The sequence below is a fragment of the Gopherus evgoodei genome, chromosome 3 (genome assembly GCF_007399415.2).
Source record: "Gopherus evgoodei ecotype Sinaloan lineage chromosome 3, rGopEvg1_v1.p, whole genome shotgun sequence".
In the NCBI taxonomy this organism is placed as follows: domain Eukaryota; kingdom Metazoa; phylum Chordata; order Testudines; family Testudinidae; genus Gopherus; species Gopherus evgoodei.
This window is the reverse complement of record NC_044324.1, coordinates 168,654,236-168,675,553: the sequence shown is the minus strand read 5'-3', so window position 1 is coordinate 168,675,553 and position 21,318 is coordinate 168,654,236. Positions and strand designations below refer to the sequence as shown.

Genomic DNA, 21,318 nt, shown 5'->3' with positions numbered 1-21,318 from the left:
TGGTTCCTTTGGGCTTTGGAATTTATGACTAAAATAAATTTCCGTTGTTTCGGCATCTCTTAAGAGATAACACAAGTCTCCACTGTATATCAGATTTATTGTTGTGGTACCCATTGCTTCTATCCCCTCTTCTTTGACACAGAGCACAGTGACAGGAGAAATGGCTCCCAGAAACTGCACCAGAGTGACTGGCTTCATTTTCCAGGGAATAACTGACAGTCTAAAGCTGCAAAACATCCTCTGTGTTCTTTTTTCCCATTTATTTCTGCACACTAGTGGGGAATGTCTGGGTGATTGTGCTGATTAGCGTTGATTCCCGACACAGCTCCATGTACTTTTTCCTCAGCAACTTGTCACTCTTAGATGTTGTCTCCTCCTCTGTGATTGCCCCCAAGGCGATGCTCAGTTCCCTAGTGACGAGTAAAGACATTTCTTTCCCTGGGTGTGTGGTTCAATTTTCCTCTTCTCCTTCTGTGGCAACAATGAGCTTTACCTCCTGGCTGTGATGGCCTACAATCACTTTGTGGCCATCTGCAACCCATTGCTTTATTATGTCATCCTGTCCAAGAAAGTTTGCTTCCAACTGGTGGCTGGATCTTCCCTATGCGCCTATGTCAATGCCACTGTGCATACATGTACTGTATTCAGTCTCTCCTTCAGCCACTTCACTGTCCTCAATCATTTCTTCTGCAATATTCACCCACTCCAAGAAATCTCCTGCTCTGACTTTCGCATCAAGAAACGAGTGCATTTTCTCTTTTCAGCCATAGAAACAATAGGCACCATTTTCACCATCCTCATCTCCTACACTTACATCATCTTTGCCATGCAGAGGATTCACTCCATGTCGGGAAGCCACAAAGCCTTCTCCAACTGCGCCTCCCACCTGACTGTCATTTCCTTCTTAGATGGGACCCTGATCTTTACATATTCACGACCCTCATCTGGCAGCTCAATGGACTGGGAGAAAATGGTGGCCGTGTCCGATACCCTTGTGATCCCCATGATGAACCCCCTGATCTACAGCTTGAGGAACAAGGAGGTGAAGGACGCCCTGAGGAGGACAATACACTGGAAAATTATTCCTCTCTGTATGTAAACATGGGGACTGGTTTTTCTGATCAGTACTGGAGTGCAGATATGAGCTAGTTCTCGCACATTAAGTCATTGTGCAGAAATTTCTGTCATCATGTGACTTACAGGAGAAAACAATATGGAAATGGAACTTGAACTTGATAATGAAGGAAGGCGCCATTTCCCTTAAAAAACAGTGCCCAGTAAGTGTGTTACAGCTTCTCCTTTATGCACTGATATGTGATTTCTGCAGTATAGACACCTCACCCTGCTTGTTCCAATACCTTTTGAACTACATTGGTTAACTTAGCAGATGATATAAAGAGGAGATTCTCAGACTGTAATTATTTCCATTTGTCACCACTATTATCTTAGTTCCCACTACCCCCCCCCCCCAAATCACTGTACAATTAAATAAAGTGAGGTGAACATGGAGAGGTGTTTTTATAGCTAGATAGTCAGACAGATGGTTCTGTTCGGGGACAGACAGGTAGACACTAGACAGACGGATGTTTTTCTGTGGGGCTAGATAGACAGACACATGCTTATGTCTGGGGTTAGATAGACAGAAACACGTTCTTAGACACACACAGGAGAAAGGAAGGATGCCAGAGGTTATTGCACTCGCCTAAGACTTGAGGGGTCTGAGTTTAAATTCTGCCCCCTCTGCAGCCTTCCTTTGTGATCTTGAGCAAGTCACTTTGGGCCCGATTTTTTAAAGGGATTTCAGTTCCTAATTCCCATTGAAATCAATGGGATTTATGTGGCCTAAATACCTTCAAAACACCTGGGTTTAGTCTTCCTTTGCATCTGTTCGTCACTTGTAATATGGAGGTAAGAGAAGGAGTGTTGTAAGAAAGACACAAGAAATTATTCTTCTGCTCTACTTCATGCTGATTAAGCCTCAACTGGAGTCTTGTGTCCAGCTCTGGGCACCATTTTTCAGGAAAGATGTGGCCCAATTGCAGAGAGTCCAGATAAGAGCAACAAAAACGCGAGTGCCATGTCTCCGTGTGGCTCGCAGAAGCAGCAGCACATCCCCAATCCGGCTTCTATGCATAGGGAAATCCAGGAGGCTCCACACACTGCCCGTGCCCCAAGCAGTGCCCCTGCAACTCCCATTGGCTGGGAACCACAGCCAATGGGAGCTCCAGGGGCAGTGCCTGCAGACGGGGCAGTTTGCTCACCCCTGGGCTAAGGGCACACAGTGTTTGCAGTTACATGGCCCATGATGCTAACCACCATCACTCTCTTGTTAAATCTTCAAACAAGCCCCTTCGTGCTTCCTCCCATTCTGCCCCACATTCGGGAGGAGCTCCCAGTAAACATCAGCAAAACAACCTCCTCAACCCAGGGACTGTTTGACTCTTTAATTATTCCCTGTACAGCAGGCTTGCCATCTCATTATGAACTTTGTGACAGACCCAGGCCAGTGGGCTACAGGAGTCTGGTACAGGGCAAATATACTGGTCACTGGATGAGTAGTTTTCTGTTCCCTGAGTGACCAGAGCAGGGGCTGCACTAAAGTAATCAGGAATCTGCTAGAACCAATTAAGGCAGACAGGCTGATTGGAACACCTGCAACCAATCAAGGCAGGCTAATCAGGGCACCTGGGTTTATAAAGGAGCTCACTCCAGTCAGGGACGGGGAGCCAGAGGAGAGGAAGTGTGCTTGAGGAGCTGGGAGCAAGAGGTGCAAGGAGCTGAGAGTGAGAGGGTGTGCTGCTGGCGTACTAAGGAGTACAAGCATTATGAGACACCAGGAGGAAGGTCCTGTGGTGAGGATAAAGAAGGTGTTTGGAGGAGGCCATGGGGAAGTAGCCCAGGGAGTTGTAGCTGTCATGCAGCTGGTACAGGAAACACTATAGACAGCTGCAATCCACAGGGCCCTGGGCTGGAACCCGGAGTAGAGGGTGGGCCCTGTCTGGCTGTATTTTACATTGACTGAGCTGGCCAGTGGACTTCCATTCCCAGACAGGGTAGAAAGTCAAAAAGGGAAAGGAGGGCAGCTAAGGCCTTGGGAACCTGAATACTGGCCCAAAGCCAGAAGGTTGCTCTCGTAGTTGAGCAGACCCAAGCAGCTGAAAAGGAGGCCACCCAGGAGGGAGAAGCACCTGAGTCTGACCCACATCCTAACGCTTCTGAACCAGTAGAGGCAACAGAGACTGGGCCCCTAGATCTTGGGCAGATTAGCCCCGGAAGAGGAAATTTTGGACGGGACCAGGCTGAAGACCCAAGGTACGACAACATTAGAAAGGAGGTGACTGAAATAGATGGGGTCCCCATGGAAGGGAAAACCCAGGGACCAGGACCCTACTTCATAATGAAGAAGAATTTCTTATACCGGTTTGCACCAGTACAGGGGCAGGAGGTACAGCAGATCCTAGTACCTCAAAAACACCAGAACGCTGTATTAAGTCTTGCTTATAGTCATCTTTTTGGCAGGCACTTGGGGGTAGAGAAGACCCTGGCACGAGTCCTATGACAGTTCTTCTGGCCCGGAGTACATGAAGAAGTGTGGAGGTACTGTGTGTCCTGCCCAGGGCGTCAGCTGCACAGTCCCCGTCCCCATCTGAGGGCACCTTTAGTACCCCTTCCCATCACAGAGGTCCCCTTTGAGCGAATAGCCGTGGACCTAATGGGACCCCTGGAGAAGACGGCTCAAGGCCACCAATATATATTTCTTGTTTTGCACTATGCTATTCGCTACCCAGAAGCCATCCCCCTGCGGAACACAGCCTCTAAAAAGATAGCCAAAGAGCTGGTGGGGATCTTTGCCTGAGTGGGGCTACCAAAGGAGATATTTAACAAACCAAGGAACCCCATTTATGTCAAAGCTAATGAAGGACCTCTGTACGCTGCTCCATATATATACCCTGAGAACTTCAGTTTACCATCCGCAGACTGATGGGTTGGTAGAAAGGTTTAACCGAACCCTCAAGGCTATGATAAGGAAGGTGGTAAGCCAGGACGGGAAGGATTGGGACACCCTACTGCCCTATCTTATGTTTGCTATCCGGGAGGTACCTCGGGCCTCAACTAGGTTTTCCCCCTCCGAGTTATTATATGGGCATCACCCCCGTGGCATACTAGATATTGCCAAAGAGATCTGGGAAGAGGAACCCAATGAGGGGAGAAATATAATAGAACATGTAATACAGATGCGAGACCGGATAGCCCGTGTCACACCTATTGTACGGGAACTTTTGGAAAAGGCACAGGAGGCCCAGAGAACCTATTCCAATTACCAGGCAAAAGTCTGACAGTTCCAACCAGGGGATTGGGTGATGGTGTTGATACCCACAGCAGAAAGCAAGCTTCTGGTCCAATGGCAGGGGCCCTATGAGGTGGTTGAACCCGTCGGGGAAGTAACCTACAAAGTGCCGCAGCCAGGATGCCGAAAACAAGAACAGATTTATCACATCAGCCTTCTGAAACCTTGGCATGCACAAGAGGCATGCGTAACTGTCCAAAAAGACCTAACCCAGGAAAACAAGCCTTCCAAACAGGTGAGAGTCTCTCCTGATTTAACAGCAGACCAGAAGAATGAGGTGTCTGAGATGATCTTCCTTAACCAAGATGTGTTCTTGACAAAACCGGGTCGAACCACCGAGACATATCACCCCATCATCATAAACCCTGGGGCCAGAATAACAATGAGGCCCTATCGGGTGCCAGCAGCCAAAAGAGAGGAAATAAAAGCAGAAGTAAAAAAAAATGCTGGAGTTGGGGATCATCGAAGAATCCCACAGTCAGTGGTCCAGCCCAATCATACTGGTGCCCAAACCTGATGGCACCACAAGGTTTTGCAACGACTTCCCGCGACTAAACGAAGTATCCCAGTTCAACGCTGTCATAAACAGATAGCTAAGGGTTAATGTTCTTTTACCTGGAAAGGAGTAACCTGAAACACCTGACCAGAGGACCAATCAGGAAACAAGACTTTTTCAAATCTGGGTGGAGGGAAGTTTGTGTGTGAGTCCTTTGTTCTTGGTCTTCTGCCTGTACTCTCTCGGCTATGAGAGGATTTTTTCTGCCTCCTGCTTTTCTAATCTTCTGTTTCCCAGTTGTAAGTACAAAAGATAAGATAGTGATTTATAGGGTTTTTATTTTGTATTTACATGTGTGTACCTGCTGGAGTGTTTTGAAGTGTGTTCTTTTTGAATAAGGCTGTTTATTCATATTTCTTTTAAGCAATTGACCCTGTATTTGTCACCTTAATACAGAGAGACCATTTTTATGTATTTTTTCTTTCTTTTTATATAAAGCTTTCTTTTTAAGACCTGTTGGAGTTTTTCTTTAGTGGGGGACTCCAGGGAATTGAGTTGCAGCTCACCAGAGAATTGGTGGGAGGAAGAAGTCAGGGGGAAAAGAAAATCTCTCTGTGTTAGATTTACTAGTCTGACTTTGCATTCCCTCTGGAAGAAGGGGGGGTGGGGGAGAGATTGGCTCTCGGTACTTGTGTTTCCAGGACTGGAAATAGGGAGGGTGGAATCCCTCTGTTTAGATTCACGGAGCTTGCTTCTGTGTATCTCTCCAGGAACCCAGGGAGGGAACACCTGGAAGGAGGAGGGGGAAGGGAAATGATTTATTCCCCTTTGTTGTGAGACTCAAGGAATTTGGGTCTTGGGGTCCCCAGGGAAGGTTTTTTGGGGGACCAGAGTGCCCCAAAACACTCTAATTTTTTTGGTGGTGGCAGCTGTACCAGGTGCAAGCTGGTAACTAAGATTGGAGGTTTTCATGCTAACACCCATATTTTGGACGCTAAGGTCCAAATCTGGGAATATGTTATGACAAACGCGTACCCCATACCTCGCATAGATGAACTAGTGGACCGTCTGGGTAATGCCCGGTACTTGACTACTGGCAGATTCCCCTTGCAGAAGACGCAAAAGAAAAGACTGCATTCTCTACACCAGAGGGTCTTTTTCAATATACTGTCTTCCCTTTTGGACTACATGGGGCCCCAGCTATTTTCCAGCACCTCACGGACAAGCTATTACGCCCACATAACACTTATGCTGCTGCCTACTTGGATGATGTGATCATTCATACTCCAGACTGGGAAACCCACCTAGAGAAGGTGGAGGCAGTCCTTGATACCTTTAGGCGAGCTGGCCTTACAGCAAACCCTGCCAAGTGCGCTGTAGGGTTTACAGAGGCCAAATATCTTGGCTACATTGTGGGAAAAGGTCTGGTAAAACCCCAAGTGAACAAGTTGGAGGCCATCCAAAATTGGCCCCGACCATGTCACAAGAAACAAGTCTGGGCATTCCTAGGTGTAGTGGGGTATTACTGACGATTTATCCCCCACTTTGCCACAAGGGCAAGCCCCCTGACAGACCTAGTGAAAGCCTGTGGACCTGATCTGGTGAGATGGTCTGACGCAGCAGAGGAAGCTTTCACAGACCTACGGACTGCCCTCTGCAGTAACCCTGTACTGATAGCCCCTGATTTCACCAAGGAATTTATCCTGCAGACAGATGCATCGGAAGTAGGGTTGGGGGCCATCCCATCACAGATGGTCAGGGAAGAGGAACACCCAATTCTCTACCTCAGTAGGAAACTCCTTCCAAGGAAACAAAAATATGCAGTGGTGGAGACAGAGTGCCTTGCCGTAAAATGGGCCATGGAAGCATTGCGCTACTACTTGCTCGGGTGCAGATTTGTCCTCGTGACCGACTATGCTCCTCTTCAATGGATGCAGTGGAACAAGAAGAAGAACACAAGGGTGACCAGATGGTTCTTATACCTCCAACCTTTTCAGTTCCGTGTGCAACACAGAGCAGAGAGCCGTCTCAGCAATGCTGATGGCTTGTCACATGTGGACAAACACTTTTGGACAAAAACCCAAGAACTTTTCAGGTTTTAGCAGATTTTTAAAGCCAAAACTATTACTTTTCCTACATGAAAAGTTCACTGAAAATTCTAATTTAAAAAAAAAAAGAAGTTAATTTTCATTGACATGTTCTGTAAGGCCAGAGGGAAAGCACATAGGCAGGGGAGGAGAGAGAATAAAAAAAAACCCCACCATACCATTTTCCAGCCAGCCCTAATCTTCACCTTCAAAAGGACAAAGTGGTTTGCTGTTATTTTACAAACTCAATCACACACTATAGCTCTCAACCTGCCAAGGACCAAGTACAGGTCTAACATGTGACAAAGCCCCCGATTGAGGGCACACAATTATTCATTCAGAAAACATCAAATGCTGGGGGATTCCTTCTCTTTTAAGTTTCCACCATATATCAATTCACCAGTCTACTCTCAAGGCACAGATACAATTGAAACAGGGCGGGGAGGGGGCAGAATTGCATTAACCAACAACTTGCAGAGAGATTTTGGGGTTATTCCAACCAGCCCTCTCTACCCTCTCATGTCATTTCAGCCACTAAAAAGAAGCCCATGTAGGTATAAGTCTCAAACAGCTCCTGGCCTTTCTCCTATAAAGAGTCAGAGACCTCATTCTAAAGGGGGCCTTTAGCCTCAAAGCATCCTTTGATAATAACTTCCCTTGCATCTTTGCCATTTGTCTCTTCCATCCAATCTCCTGAGCTCTCCTATCTCAGGGACTGTGGTGCTCTGGTTAGACAAGCTGATAAATATACACATCCAAGGAACAAAGTCACAGCAGAGCATTTCATTCAAAATCAAACCAGAAAATGCAAAGGGGCCTGATCCAGAGGGGAACGCTTCCTATCAATATCAAGGGGCTGAAGAGAGTTACAAAGTGCTGTTTAGCAATCAGAGCATGAAATGAGGCATCATGACTCATGGGTTCTAGTCCTGGATCTGCCAATCAGTTGCTAAATTACCTTATGAAGGTCCTATATGTGGCTTTTCCAGAAATGCTAAGCACTCACAGCACCAGCTGAAGTCAAAGGGGGTCTGAAACACCTACAAATCAGACCTTTATTCTCTGTGTTTTATCTGTAAAATGGATTTAAATCTTTACCTCTCAGGGGGGTGGGAGGGTTCTAAGTATTAAGCAAAGACTATTTGTTTAAAGTTTTGAGAGCCTCCAGTGAAAGGCACTATAGAAACGCTGACTACTTCTTTGTTTATTAAGGGAATTCCAGAAGTGGCACAGGAAATTATACATAGTGCTTGTGGAGACAGATCACCTTAGTTTACTGGGCTCTGCTTTCTACAGACCAAAACGGCAGAGAAAATGGGTACTGGGGCTTAGAGAGGTCAGCTCACACTCACCACTTTCAGGTGAATTAGATCAGCAAGGTGGAGTTGGAGGGACACAGGTGAGCTGTTTACCAGTGCCATCCCTGCATTCCCAAGCAGCCTAGCCTATATGCTTTCTTGGTTAGCAATTCCATGAATGCACTACTACATGTCACAGCTGATCAGCGCTGCTTGTCAAAACTTGGCCAACCAGGTGTCAGGGGTTACTGAGCAGGATGAAACGTGAGGATTATTGTATAAGCACCAGCTAAACCTGAAGAGAACTGAGGAAGGATCAGGAAGCAAGGGGAGTTGTGCCTTAGAAATAGCCAAAATGACAAGAGAGAGACAGACAGATCAGGCATGTGTCTGCTTTCACACCACTAACGCCATTGGCTTCTCTGGAGTAACTGCTGTAAGGAAGAGGAGAATCAGGTGCCATTCGCAACCTGCTCTAAATAAAGCTTACACCCCATAGTTGGGGATTCAAAAGGTGCAAAACTTAACTCCCTGAAAGAGCCCAGCCCCTGCCTACAAGGTCAAACTTACTCCCTTACTCAGGCTAGGATTTATTGGTTATTCAGTAATAATAGAGCACAAACCTTGACTCTTTCTGAGGGTTTCCTACAGCATCCATCACTGCCCCAGCTCTTTTTGAAATCAAACAGTCACACCCTCCTCATTTTCAGTCTGTTGGAATCAACAAGCTACACCTGCTGCAAAGAGTCAGCAGAATGTACTCAACAGCTTTACGCTAACAGGGTGGAGAACCGAGGAGATCTTATGTGTGGTCAGAAATCCTGCCCTCCTGTTACAGGCCCTGCAAAGAATATCTACAATGTGACAGAGCTGCATGGCAGGTGGATGGAGGCATCTTCTGCCACCAATCTTTGCTGCTTAGACCTACTTCTTTTCCAGTAAACAGCAGATTATGCAAGTTAAGCATCTCCCTAACAGGGCTGCAGGAACATTCTTACATAGGGTAACATGCTTTTAAAGTCAGATGTTCTGAGTGAATATAAGCAGTGAAATTTGGATGTGATATAACAGAGCAGACCTGAAACCTTTCCATTAAACAGTCCTTTTATAAAAGTAGACATGTCAGTTTCAGCAGGCTTTTGATGCATTCTATTAATTTAAATCCCCCTTCTACAATTTCAACTCAAGAAGGTATTTTCACTTCCTGTCCCAAACTCAAGCAGGATCACTGAGTATGGTGAGACACACCCCTAGAACTCCAGCCAAGAGTATTCTATTTGCTACTCAAGATCCATAAACCTGGAAATCCTGGATGCCCCATCATCTCAGGCATTGGCACTCTTACAGCAGGATTATCTGGCTATGTAGACTCTCTCCTCAGGCCTTATGCTACCAGCACTCCTAGCTATCTTCAAGACACCACTGACTTCCTGAGGAAACTACCATTCATTGGTGACCATCCAGAAAACACCATCCTGGCCACTATGAATGTAGAAGCTCTTTACACCAACATTCCACACAAGGATGGACTACAAGCTGTCAGGAACAGTATCCCCGATAATGTCACGGCAAACCTGGTGGCTGAACTTTGTAACTTTGTCCTCACTCACAACTATTTCACATTTGGGGAAAACATATACCTTCAAGTCAGCAGCACTGCTTTGGGTACCCGCATGGCCCCACAGTATGCCAACATTTTTATGGCTGACTTAGAACAATGCTTCCTTAGCTCTCGTCCCCTAATGCCCCTACTCTACTTGCACTACATTGACGACATCTTCATCATCTAGACCCATGGAAAAGAAGCCCTTGAGGAATTCCACCATGATTTCAACAATTTCCATCCCACCATCTGCTTCAGCCTGGACAAGTCCACGCAAGAGATCCACTTCATGGACACTACAGTGCTAATAAGCGAGGGTCACATAAACACCACCCTATACCAGAAACCTACTGACTGCTATACTTACCTACATGCTTTCAGCTTTCATCCAGACCACATCACATGACCCATTGTCTATAGCCAAGCTCTAAGATACAACCGCATTTGCTCCAATTCCTCAGACAGAGACAAACACCTACAAGATCTTTATCAACCATTCTTAAAACTATAATACCCACCTGCTGAAGTGAAGAAACAGATTGATAGAGCCAGAAGACTACCCAGAAGTCACCTACTCCAGGACAGGCCCAACAAAGAAAGTAACAGAATGCCACTATCCGTCACCTTCAGTCCCCAACTAAAACCTCTCCAGCACATCATCAAGGATCTACAACATATCCTGAAGGACGATCCCTCAATCTCACAGATCTTGGGAGACAGGCCAGTCCTCGCTTACAGACAGCCCCCCAACCTGAAGCAAATGCTCACCAGCAACCACACACCACACAACAAAAGCACTATCCCAAGAACTTATCCCTGCAACAAAGCCCATTGCCAACTCTGTCCACATATCTATTCAAGGGACACCATCATAGGACCTAATCACTTTAGCCACGCCATCAGGGGCTCATTCACCTGCACATCCACCAATGTGAAATATGCCATCATGTGCCAGCAATGCCCCTCTGCCATGTACATTGGCCAAACTGGACAGTCTCTACGCAAAAAAATAAATGGATACAAATCAGATGTCAAGAATTATAACATTCAAAAACCAGTCAGAGAACACTTCAACCTCCCTGGTCACTCAATTACAGACCTAAAAGAAAAAAAACTTAAAAAGTAGGCTCCAATGAGAAATTGCAGGACTGGAATTAATTTGCAAACTGGACACCATTAAATTAGGTATGAATAAAGACTGAGAGTGGATGGGTCATTACATAAAGTGAAAGCTATTTCTCCATGTTATTTTTTACCCTGCTGTTACTCACACTTTCTTGTCAACTGTTTGAAATGGGCCATCCTGATTATCACTACAAAAGTTTTTTATTCTCCTGCTGATAATAGCTCACCTTAATTGGTTAGTCTCAGTTAGCCTTGGTATGGCAACACCCATTTTTTCATGTTCTCTGTGTGTATATATCTTCCTACTGTATTTTCCCCTGCATGCATCCGATGAAGTGGGTTGTAGCCCACGAAGGGTTATGCCCAAATAAATTTGTTAGTCTCTAAGGTGCCCCAAGTACTCCTTGTTCTTTTTGCTGATATAGACTAACACGGCTACCACTCTGAAACCTGTCAATGTGAAATCAGACGGCTATAATCTACTTGTTTGTATTGTGGAAAAAGTTTGGATAACAAATGCATGCATGCAGATCCATCCCAGCTGGTCCTCTCAGTAAGTGTTTTCTGTGTTGTTGTGCCATGCAAACTGTTGGCACATGTTCAGGAGTGACCCAGTTTACAGGGATCCATGAGTCACTCTTGAAAAATCATTTTTATAATGGCTAGACTACCTGTGAGGTCGGGTGGTGGGGGAGGAGAGGGTATTCCAATGAGACACTACGAAAGAACTACTAAACGTTATAATGCCTGCAATAATATACCTTGCTCTTTCATAACAGTATCTATCCATGGACTGCAAAACACTTTCAAATGAAAGATCACTATTTTAAAGATGGGGGGATGGAGGCACAGAAAGGTGACATAGCCTTCTCAAGGTTCCACAGTAAGTCAGTAGGGGAACCCGCAATAGAAACCAGGGCCAAGATTTCCAAAAGTGACTAAGTGTCTTTGGTTGACTAAATTGAGACCCTTTAAAAAGGACTGATTCTCAGACTGTGGGTATTCAACAGTTTCTAAACACCAGGGCCTTTTAAGATGTTTCAAGTTGGGCACCCAAAATAACTAGTCACATCTGGAAACTTGTGCCACGTTTCCTGAAGATACATCTAGTTGGATTATTCATCTCTCCAGAAAAAGCTGCCCAAACATTTTTGCGTGAGAAAGGGTTCATGAGCTGGGGGGAAAAATATTCTACAGCATTTATGGTCAGAAAATTGACCACGGGGAAATGACAGCTCCTTATCAAACTGTTTTGCTCCTTCTTGCATTTAGAGTCATATCTGCTTATTTTACCAATTAAAATACTTTGGATGCTTTTTACTCTTTCAGGTCCATGATGTGGGAGAGTAAATAGGTTTCTATTCTGTTTCATGCCAGATCAGTGCAATTACAAGCAATACTGCACGAGTCAGAAAGCACATCATTTGGATTTCAGATCTCAGGTTGAGTTTGCAGGGATGGAATGTTGGAACAGACATTTTAGTTTTACTTGTATGCTGAGCAGATTCGGTTTGAGCCACTGAGAAACAAAACCCAGAAGCCTATGATGTCACTTACATGTCTCAGGGTATACCCTCACTTTGATTGTCTTCCATAAAATGATAGCCAGTTATTGTTGGTGGATACACAGGTGGCTAATGAGACTGTCTGGGATCCACAAACCTTGTCACAGTTGGGACAGACATTTCTCGGCAGAAGAGGCAGAGCTGGATTGTTGAGTCGGGCTGTGGCGCATTCTTTCCTCCTTTCTCCATGTTTCCATTTCCTGTTGTTTTCAAAGGTGATCCCTCTGCATGCGGCTATCCAGCCAGGCAACGGCGAGGCAGACTATGTTCAGGGCACTTTTTCTAGCCCCCTCCCCATGTGGGGTGAGCAGTTGGTCCCAAAAATGGCTGTTCAGTCACAGCTGCAGCAGCTGAGTTGCACTTGTGCCTCTGTCCAAATGACCATCTGACAGTCTCCACCTGCGTCCCAGTCGTCAACTAAGAGCTTCTGGTCACCACTGTCCTGTCTCCATTGCCACAGGATTTGGACATGAATATGGAAGACAGCTGTGCATGATTGTTTTTAATGTGGAGATACTGTTGCAGCCTGTGTCCACACAGTGCTTGACAGAATGAGGATCATACTCCAGTGGGGCAAGGAAACACTGTTTGATTTATGATTGAAATGGTCTATGCATGTTTCATCTCTCCTTGTGCATTTGCCAGGCAAAAGATTATTTTTTCATCATATACAGTATAGCTCGTTTTTAAAAAACAACAAAAAAACTCCTGTATCTCCCCCCTTGAGCATTTTAGCACCAACACTTGCTTTAGAACAAACAATGGCTTGTTTAGGCTAGATTCAAAAACCTTTGGCAGTTCAGATATGACCTGCAGATGGCAGAATTGAACTGCAGAGTCAGTGCTCAGATCCCGTTTGGTCTCACGGTGACTAACAAAATACTTTCAACAGCAACAAAAACATGAGCAGCATCTCCTAAACTGAGCAGTGAGCTAAACTCAGCACACCCCTCCCTCGGGCGATCTTTAAATCCCTGTGAAAAATATATTATCTAAGCACAAGGGACGCAGGGTTACCAACTCTCATTATGTGTATCATGGGCATTATGATGGTTGGTGTTTCTCGAGCCCCTGGAGTCAAGTGATTACATGAGAATCTCAGCTTTCAACCATTAATGGCATCCATTAACCAGGCCTGTGCCCCTATTTAACCAGACATTGCTGCTCTTTCTGCAGCTCTGTTACAATGCAATCATTAAAGCAAATAGAATAGGAACCGCAACATCTCACTGGAACATTCCAGCTGGTGAAGTGACAAGGTTGACTAATTATTGGCACCATTTTTTTGTTACTAACATCCTGGTGCAATAGATTAGATACAATGCAGGTGACTGTATCACTGATTGCTCTGGTTTATTCACTCTCTGGCACTGGCCAGAGACCACTTGCGATTATTCGCATGTATTTGACATTAGGATTTTAATATGGATTTTTAATTTTTTTTTATTAAAGGTGACCAGGTTTGCAACCCATTGTGCCCTGGCTATTCTGATAAATATGCACGTCTCGTGCATGGTTCAGTTAGTCAAAGTTTAATGTAAGGAAAGTGCAAGTATTACGCCTTGTTAAGGACACATTTGCATATTACATGCATGGTTTGTGTGTCATGCATGCGTAATCCCAGTGCTTTGGCTAACAAGGTTGAGAGTCGTTCACAAACTTGGCCTTAAGAGTCCCAGAAGCGGTGCGTGTTAATTATGACATGCAATGTCTGACATGCAGCAAGAAAGGCCTTCATTTCTGACCCTGAAGGAGGTGGAATCAAGAAAGAGGTAAAGGGTTAAGCCATGTTCCAAGGTGAGAGATGTGTATGGCCCCTGCTCACTAGGTGTTGCTGGGACACTGGATGTGGGAAACGTGAGCAAAAGGAGAGTCTAAAGACCTGAGGGGGTATAAGGCCTGGTAACAACTAGCTTTCCTCCCACAGGCATAAAGAAACATTCCACTGGAGAAGGAAAGGAACAGGGCAGTGTCCAGCCATTTCACATAAAGCCCAGGACAGTTTTTTTAGGCCCAAATTCAACTAAAATGGCACAGAGGCCAAATGGCTAGAGCATGAGACTGGGAATCAGGACTCTCTGACACTGACTCACTGCATGACCTTAGGCAAGACTGCTAACTTGTCTGTGAATCACTTCCCTTCTTGCGTGCCATGAGAATGAACTGTTTTAATGTGCTGTTTGGGCCACAGGTGAAGGGCACTATTAAAGGGCAAACCATTCATATTTATTCATTAGTTATTACAGAAAATTAACATGCACATATGCAGATATTTCTGGTCACTTTGCTCTGGTCCAACTCAGTAAACCGATATTGAGCCAGATCAGCTGTTTCATCTCATTTTGTACTGTAGCTAGAGAACAAACCCACATGGTCAGAAAACTGTCAAGAAAAAAAAAATGACAGGCTTGATTCTCATATACCCTCAGGCCCCTTTACACAGCTTTAGTAATGGAAAGGGGCTTTTATGCTCAAGCCAATTTCATGGGCCCCAACATAAATAAGAATCAGGCCAAACTGATGTTTTCTTTTTTCTCATATGCTCTTGGGCAGAGTTCAGTACTTTCATCTACACTCCAATGGGGAAAGAGGCCCAATCCGTTCTCTAGTCCAGCTTTGGCCTTCAAAGGTGGTCAGGTGCTGACTCGGCACTGAAAGGGACTTATGGAAGCATTCTGACCAAACCAAGAAAGCAAAGAAGGATTTTTCCTTTTGCAGCGTGCACTGGCCTTTGGTCCTTTATAATCTCTGCTGTTGGTGCCCAATTTTGCTTTATCTTAAATTTACTCAAATCCAAGGGCTAATCCTTTGTGGGGGGGGGACAGAATTCTATTTGTTGAACTACATTTTTATAATTGCATTTGTCTGCAGCCAGCATTCTAATCCTGCAGTCCCCAAATCTCTCATAGTTGTGTTGAAATCCATATACAGCTGCTTGTGTATGAGCATGTATGTGTAAGAGCAAACACGTTAGTATTCGTGTACTGGTCAAATTCTAACTCCAGCAGTTACGTTCCTCCTGGCTAAATTGTCCCACAATTTCAAATGGGTAAAGTATTTCAATTCCTGTCCTAAACGGTCATGGAGCATGGCTGTGTGTTGTTAAACAGCTACCGTATTCCACCCTAGAGGCTGCTGCATTTTTCATGGTGAGCAAATGTATTTCTCTACAGAATATTCCATATCTACCTCCCAAGGTAGTATATAATGCATGTTTGTAAGCCACTTGGAAATCTCCAGATAAGAGACGTTGGAGAAGAGCTGGTTAATTGTTATTAGTGTGCAAGTGTAAACTTGTTTCATTTTGATATAGTATTACAAGACATTGCACTTCAGTCCTGTCTGCAGCACATGAAAAGTTCTAGTGTACACAGACTAGATCTGGGTGAATTCTTCTGGCAAAGAGCAAATTTACCAAAAAATGCATTTTTCTGAGAACAGAACCTACTTGTGAATTCAGCAAATACTTTTAGCTGGAAAATATTTTTTTCAAAAAAGTCAAAAGTTCATTTTGAGCATTTCCAAACAAAACATGTTGACTTCACATTCCAAAACATTTCGTTTAACTAAATTTTGCTACATTTGCACACAAACAAGTAAAAAAAAAATCCCAAGCTTAAATAAAATGAAAAATTGAATACAAAAAATCCCAAATCATTTAGTTGTTAGTGTCTGAACCAAAAAATTCCCCCTCCCCCTGAATTTGGTTTACTTCAAACCAAAACTGATTTTTCCCCCTCACCAAAACCAAACAAATTATTTGCTCAGCTTTAGGTAGGACCATACTGTCTCTGGAATCATGTTAAAAGCAAAATGTTATCCACCCTTTGAGATACAGTTAGGTCCCATTTAACTACAATTTTTAACCATACTGACCCTTTTGAAGTCAGTGGATCTTTGGCTCAGGCCCATTGTAGTGTAGGCAGAGTAAGTTATCCAGAGATGGTCTCTCCAGACTAGGGAATATGGACATCAAGGGAAGTTTCTATGTCTGGTGCCTAGGCTAAACCTGTTCTACAGATAACTAATATCTAGCTCTTCAATAGCACTTTTCATCATCTGTGTATCTCAAAGCACTTTACAAAGGAAGTCAGTATCATTATCTCCATTTTACAGAGTGGGAAATAGAGGCATGGAGCAGGGAAGTCATTCGCCCAAGGCCACGCAGGAAACCAGTAGCAGAGCTGTGAATATAACCCATGTACCCTGCCTCCTAATCTGGTGCCCTGTCCATTGCACCATACTGCAGTGTTTATGGAGAATTCATTCCATGACTCATGCTGAGTTGTTTTGTCTGGTTGGTTGTTTTTAGAGCATTGAGTATAGCAGCTAGGTCATGTTAGTCCATTCCAGGCTTTGGGTTTTTATTGGAGTTCAGCTTGTTATGGCCCAGGAAGGTGCATGCTGTGTTCTGTGAGTTGCAGGATTAAACACATAGTCTGTGGAATCTTAATTTGAAACTATTTACAGTGTGTGATTCTTTCCAGAAACTCATGCTCAGTTAGGACACAACACAGCCTGCCCTAAGTCTCCATCCTCTTTATGCTGCTCAAGTAGCACACAGGGGCTTTCAGGTGGAAGCACATTATGTTTACACCCCTTTAAGGCTGCTTTGCACAGCCAAAGCAGTGTAAAGGGGCCTGTGTAGAATGAGACTTCAGGGCACTAGTCCAGCATCTTCCTAATGCACTGAATCCAGTTCACACATTGAAATAAAACCCACTGATCTCTGCATGAATAATATATTTAAAGAGAAAAAAATCTGCAGGCAACAGGTTCTGGGCTGGTTCTGGCCACTGCTCAAAGAGAGAAACATGAAGAGCAATTCACCAAATCACTGCCAGCCCAGGAGACATTTTTAGACATGGCTCCTTCAATCCAAACATCAATCATCTATTCATGCTCTGAATACAGATGCTTTAAAAAAGGTAAATTACTGAGTGGCATCTTCCTGGGAAAGCATGTGTCTAAGGAACAGTTATAATTGTCCTTGTTCGGTGTCACTTTGCCTGCCTACTGCAAACGGAGAGAGGGAAATATACCTGCTGTAAAATGCCACGGCATTCAAAATGAGATGTGGCTTGTTTGCTTGCTACCTGCTGGTGCCAAGACAACGAAGCAGCTGCTGCACAACACAAAGCTCTGAGACGCTGCAGGCCATGAATACTTTATGCTGCTCTTCCTGGTGAATTGTGTGGCTTCTAGGTGCAGTAAGGACTTGGTGTCTCACAATGGGGTGATTTGAGGACTCATGGATAGGATTATATTTGGTGCCAATCCGCTCCTCCAAAGAGAGCTAGGTTTCTCAGGCTATCAATGCATATGCAGTCTCTCTTTGATTTAATGAGTGGGAGGCTCATTGTTTCAGTGGGAGTTGGTCACCTAACTGGTTCTTTGTGCCTTTGAAAATCTCCCTTTAGTGATGGATGAATTTCAGAGAAGTGCCCCTAAAGTTCAAGAGCATATCTGAGTCTCTAAAAAAATGGGCCAGGGTCTTTCATGGCCAAACACAGCTAACCAAACTTTTCTGATTCAGTTCGAGGTTTGATTGGTCATTTAGAGCAGCCTTTAGCTGCAAAATTGCCATCCCCTGCTTTGCTGCATACTTCCAATCCCTTCGGTCTAGTCTGACCATGGGAATAACTGTCAGGGTTTGGAGCTGATCACAGGATATGCTCAGGGCCGACGGGCGGTGTGGGGGGTGTGAGAGGAAAGCCAGTACAAATTACCGGGGCCCGGCAGTGTGAAAGGGGGCCCGGGGCCCGGCTTCATCGGCCCTCTTTTGCCAGTCCACCCTTGCTGGGGGGGCCCGAAAAACATTTTCACAGGGGCTCGAACCTGCTTTCGGTGGCCTGGGATATGCGGTTGGATTCTTCATAAAAATAACCTATACCACTGCTGTGTGGGGCTGGGAGCTTGTCAGCTAGCCCTAGCTAAACAGTGGTAGATTGGGTCAGAACTTAGGTGGGAAAGCACCTAATATTTCTTCTGACAGTGGTGTTGCTGCATAAAAATAGAAGGCCAGATTCTGGTCTCACTTAGCCTGATGTAAAGTAGGAGTAACTCCACCAGTATTAAACAGATTTAAGTGAGACCAGAAGTAGTCCCAACTCTTTGATTTTTGTTGTTGTAAAAAATGTGGTAATTAATTACTAGAGAACCTCCGCTCTCATTAGAAACTCACCTTCAGGTTGAGCACTGTTGGCCTAGAGGAATCCACACAAGGCTGTTAGTGCTAACGTTGCTGAATGTGTGAGTTCTGCAAGGATTCTGAATGTCCATTGGAAGCTTCCCAGGAGTGAGTTTGTTATTCCCTGACTGAGGGTTTGGCTACACTTGCAGGTGTGCAGCGCTGGGAGTTACAGCTGTCTTCGTACAGCTGTGTAGGGAAAGCGCTGCAGTGTGGCCACACTGACAGCTACCAGTGCTGCAGTGTGGCCACATTTGCAGCATTTGCAGCGCTGTTGGGAGTGGTGCATTGTGGGCAGCTATCCCACAGAGCACCTCTTCCCATTCTGGCGCCGTGGGTCGTGGGAAGGGGGCGGAGGGTGCAGGTCATTGTGGTTCCTGTCCCAGTGCCCCATGATGCATCACTTCACATCCCAGCAATCCCTGTGTTTCGGTCCACTTTGGCACCATCTTTCCACGGTTTCCGTGCAGCGTGATTCTGTGTTCCGTTTCGGTCTGTGGGAAATAGAGTCCGAACTGCTGAGGAGTATGCTGACGAATCTTGCCAGCACATCACGTTTGGCAGTTGAGCTATTGCTTAAGATCCAAAGTGACAGTGAGGAGTCCGACGATGATAATGAGTCGCGTAATGCGTATAACACCAAATTGCTTGTTGCATTCACAGACATGCTCAGCACCGTAGAACACCACTTTTGGGCTCGGGAAACAAGCACTGGCTGCTGCGACTGGCTACCTTCCTCCTGGCTTGAGAAGAGCTCCTGGCTGCATGCCTCCAGGGACTCTGGGGTGTCTCCGCCCACCCCAGTGCCTTCACTCTCGCTTTCCTCCTCCTCCTCCCCCTCTCTGAAGTATCCATGGTGGTCCTCGGAGTGGAGGTGGGGTCTGTCATGGTATAAAACCCCACTCTGAACCTTAGCGTCCAAAAGATGGGGTAACATCATGAATTCCACTAAGCTCAATTACCAGCTTAGTACCCGTAGCTCTGCCACCAACCAGGAATTCCGGTGCCTGGTACACTCTGGTCCCCCCAAAACCTTGCCCGGGGACCCCCAAGACCCAGACCCTCTGGATCTTAACACAAGGAAAGTAAACCCTTTCCCCCATCGTTGCCTCTCCCAGGCTTCCCCTCCCTGGGTTACCCTGGAAGATCACTGCGATTCAAACTCTTTGAATCTTGAAACAGAGAGAAAAATGCACCTTCCCCCCTCCTTCTCTTTTCCCCTCCCAGATTCTCCGAGAGAGACAGTAATCCTAACACAGAGAGAATTTAGCCTCTCTCTCCCACTTCCCTCCTTTCTCCCCACCAATTTCCTGGTGAATCCAGACCCTGTCCCCTGGGGTCTCACCAGAATAAAAAAAACAATCAGGTTCTTAAACAAGAAAAGCTTTTAATTAAAGAGAGAAAAAACAGTAAAAATTATCTTTGTAAATTTTAAAAAATGGAATAGGTACAGGGTCTTTCAGCTATAGACACTGGGAATACTCTTCCAGCCTAAGTATACAAGTACAAATTAAAATCTTTTCAGCAAAATACCAATTTGAACTCCTTCCAACCAAATACATATTTGCAAATAAAGAAAACAACCATAAGCCTAACTCGCTTTATCTACCTAGTACTCACTAGTCTGAACTTATAAGAACCTGTGTTGGAGAGATTGGAGAGAAACCTGGTTGCACATCTGCTCCCTCTGAGCCCCCAGAGTGAACAACAACCAAATTCTAACAGCACACACACAAACTTCCCTCCCTCAAGATTTGAAAGTATCCTGTCCTCTGATTGGTCCTCTGGTCAGGTGACAGCCAGGCTCACTGTTCTTGTTAACCCTCTATAGTCAAAGAGATATGGATAGAGACCTCTTTAATGTCTTTAATGAAGTAAACACAAAAGGGAAATGTGTGATTATGGGGGACTTCAGCTTCCCGGATATAGACTGGAGGACGAGTGCTTGCAAGAATAATAGGGGTCAGATTTTTCTGGATGTGATAGCGGATGGATTTCTTCATCAAGTAGTTGAAGTACCTACGAGAGGGGATGCCATTTTAGATTTGGTGTTGGTGAGCAGTGAGGACCTCGTAGAAGAAATGGTGGTAGGGGACAACCTTGGTTCAAGTGATCATGAGCTGATTCAGTTCAAACTAGATGGAAGGATAAACAAATGCAGATCTGGGATTAGGGTTTTTGACTTCTCGAGGGCTAATTTTAAAGAGTTAAGGAAATTAGTTAGGGAAGTGGATTGGACGGAGGAATTAGTGGATTTAAATGCGGAGGAGGCCTGGAATTACTTTAAGTCGCAGCTGCGGAGACTGTCGGAAGCCTGCATCCCGAGAAAGGGGAAAAAAACCATAGGCAAGAGTTGTAGGCCAAACTGGATGAGAAAGCAACTCAGGGAGGGGATTAGACAAAAGCAGAAAGCTTACAGGGAGTGGAAGAAAGGCAGGATCAGTAAGGAAAGCTACCCTGGTGAGGTCAGAACATATAGGGATAAAGTGAGGAAGGCTAAAAGCCGCATTGAACTGGACCTTGCAAAGGGAATCAAAACCAATAGTAAAAGGTTCTACAGCCACATAAATAAGAAAAAAACAAAGAAAGAAGAAGTGGGGCCGCTA

At 45.1% G+C, this 21,318-nt stretch overlaps 1 protein-coding gene across 1 annotated transcript; it reads left to right on the top strand.

Annotated features, from left to right (window-relative positions):
- The first annotated feature begins 505 nt into the window (after positions 1-505).
- On the top strand, positions 506-1,099 carry LOC115649419 (olfactory receptor 1009-like). The gene has a single exon (XM_030558360.1). It carries the CDS (start codon positions 506-508, stop codon positions 1,097-1,099), a length of 594 nt encoding a protein of 197 aa, XP_030414220.1.
- The last annotated feature ends 20,219 nt before the right edge of the window (positions 1,100-21,318 follow it).

Bases quoted from the DNA above. Each gene is read 5' to 3' on its own strand.
- LOC115649419 (XM_030558360.1), top strand. From the start codon at position 506: ATGGCCTACAATCACTTTGTGGCCATCTGCAACCCATTGCTTTATTAT.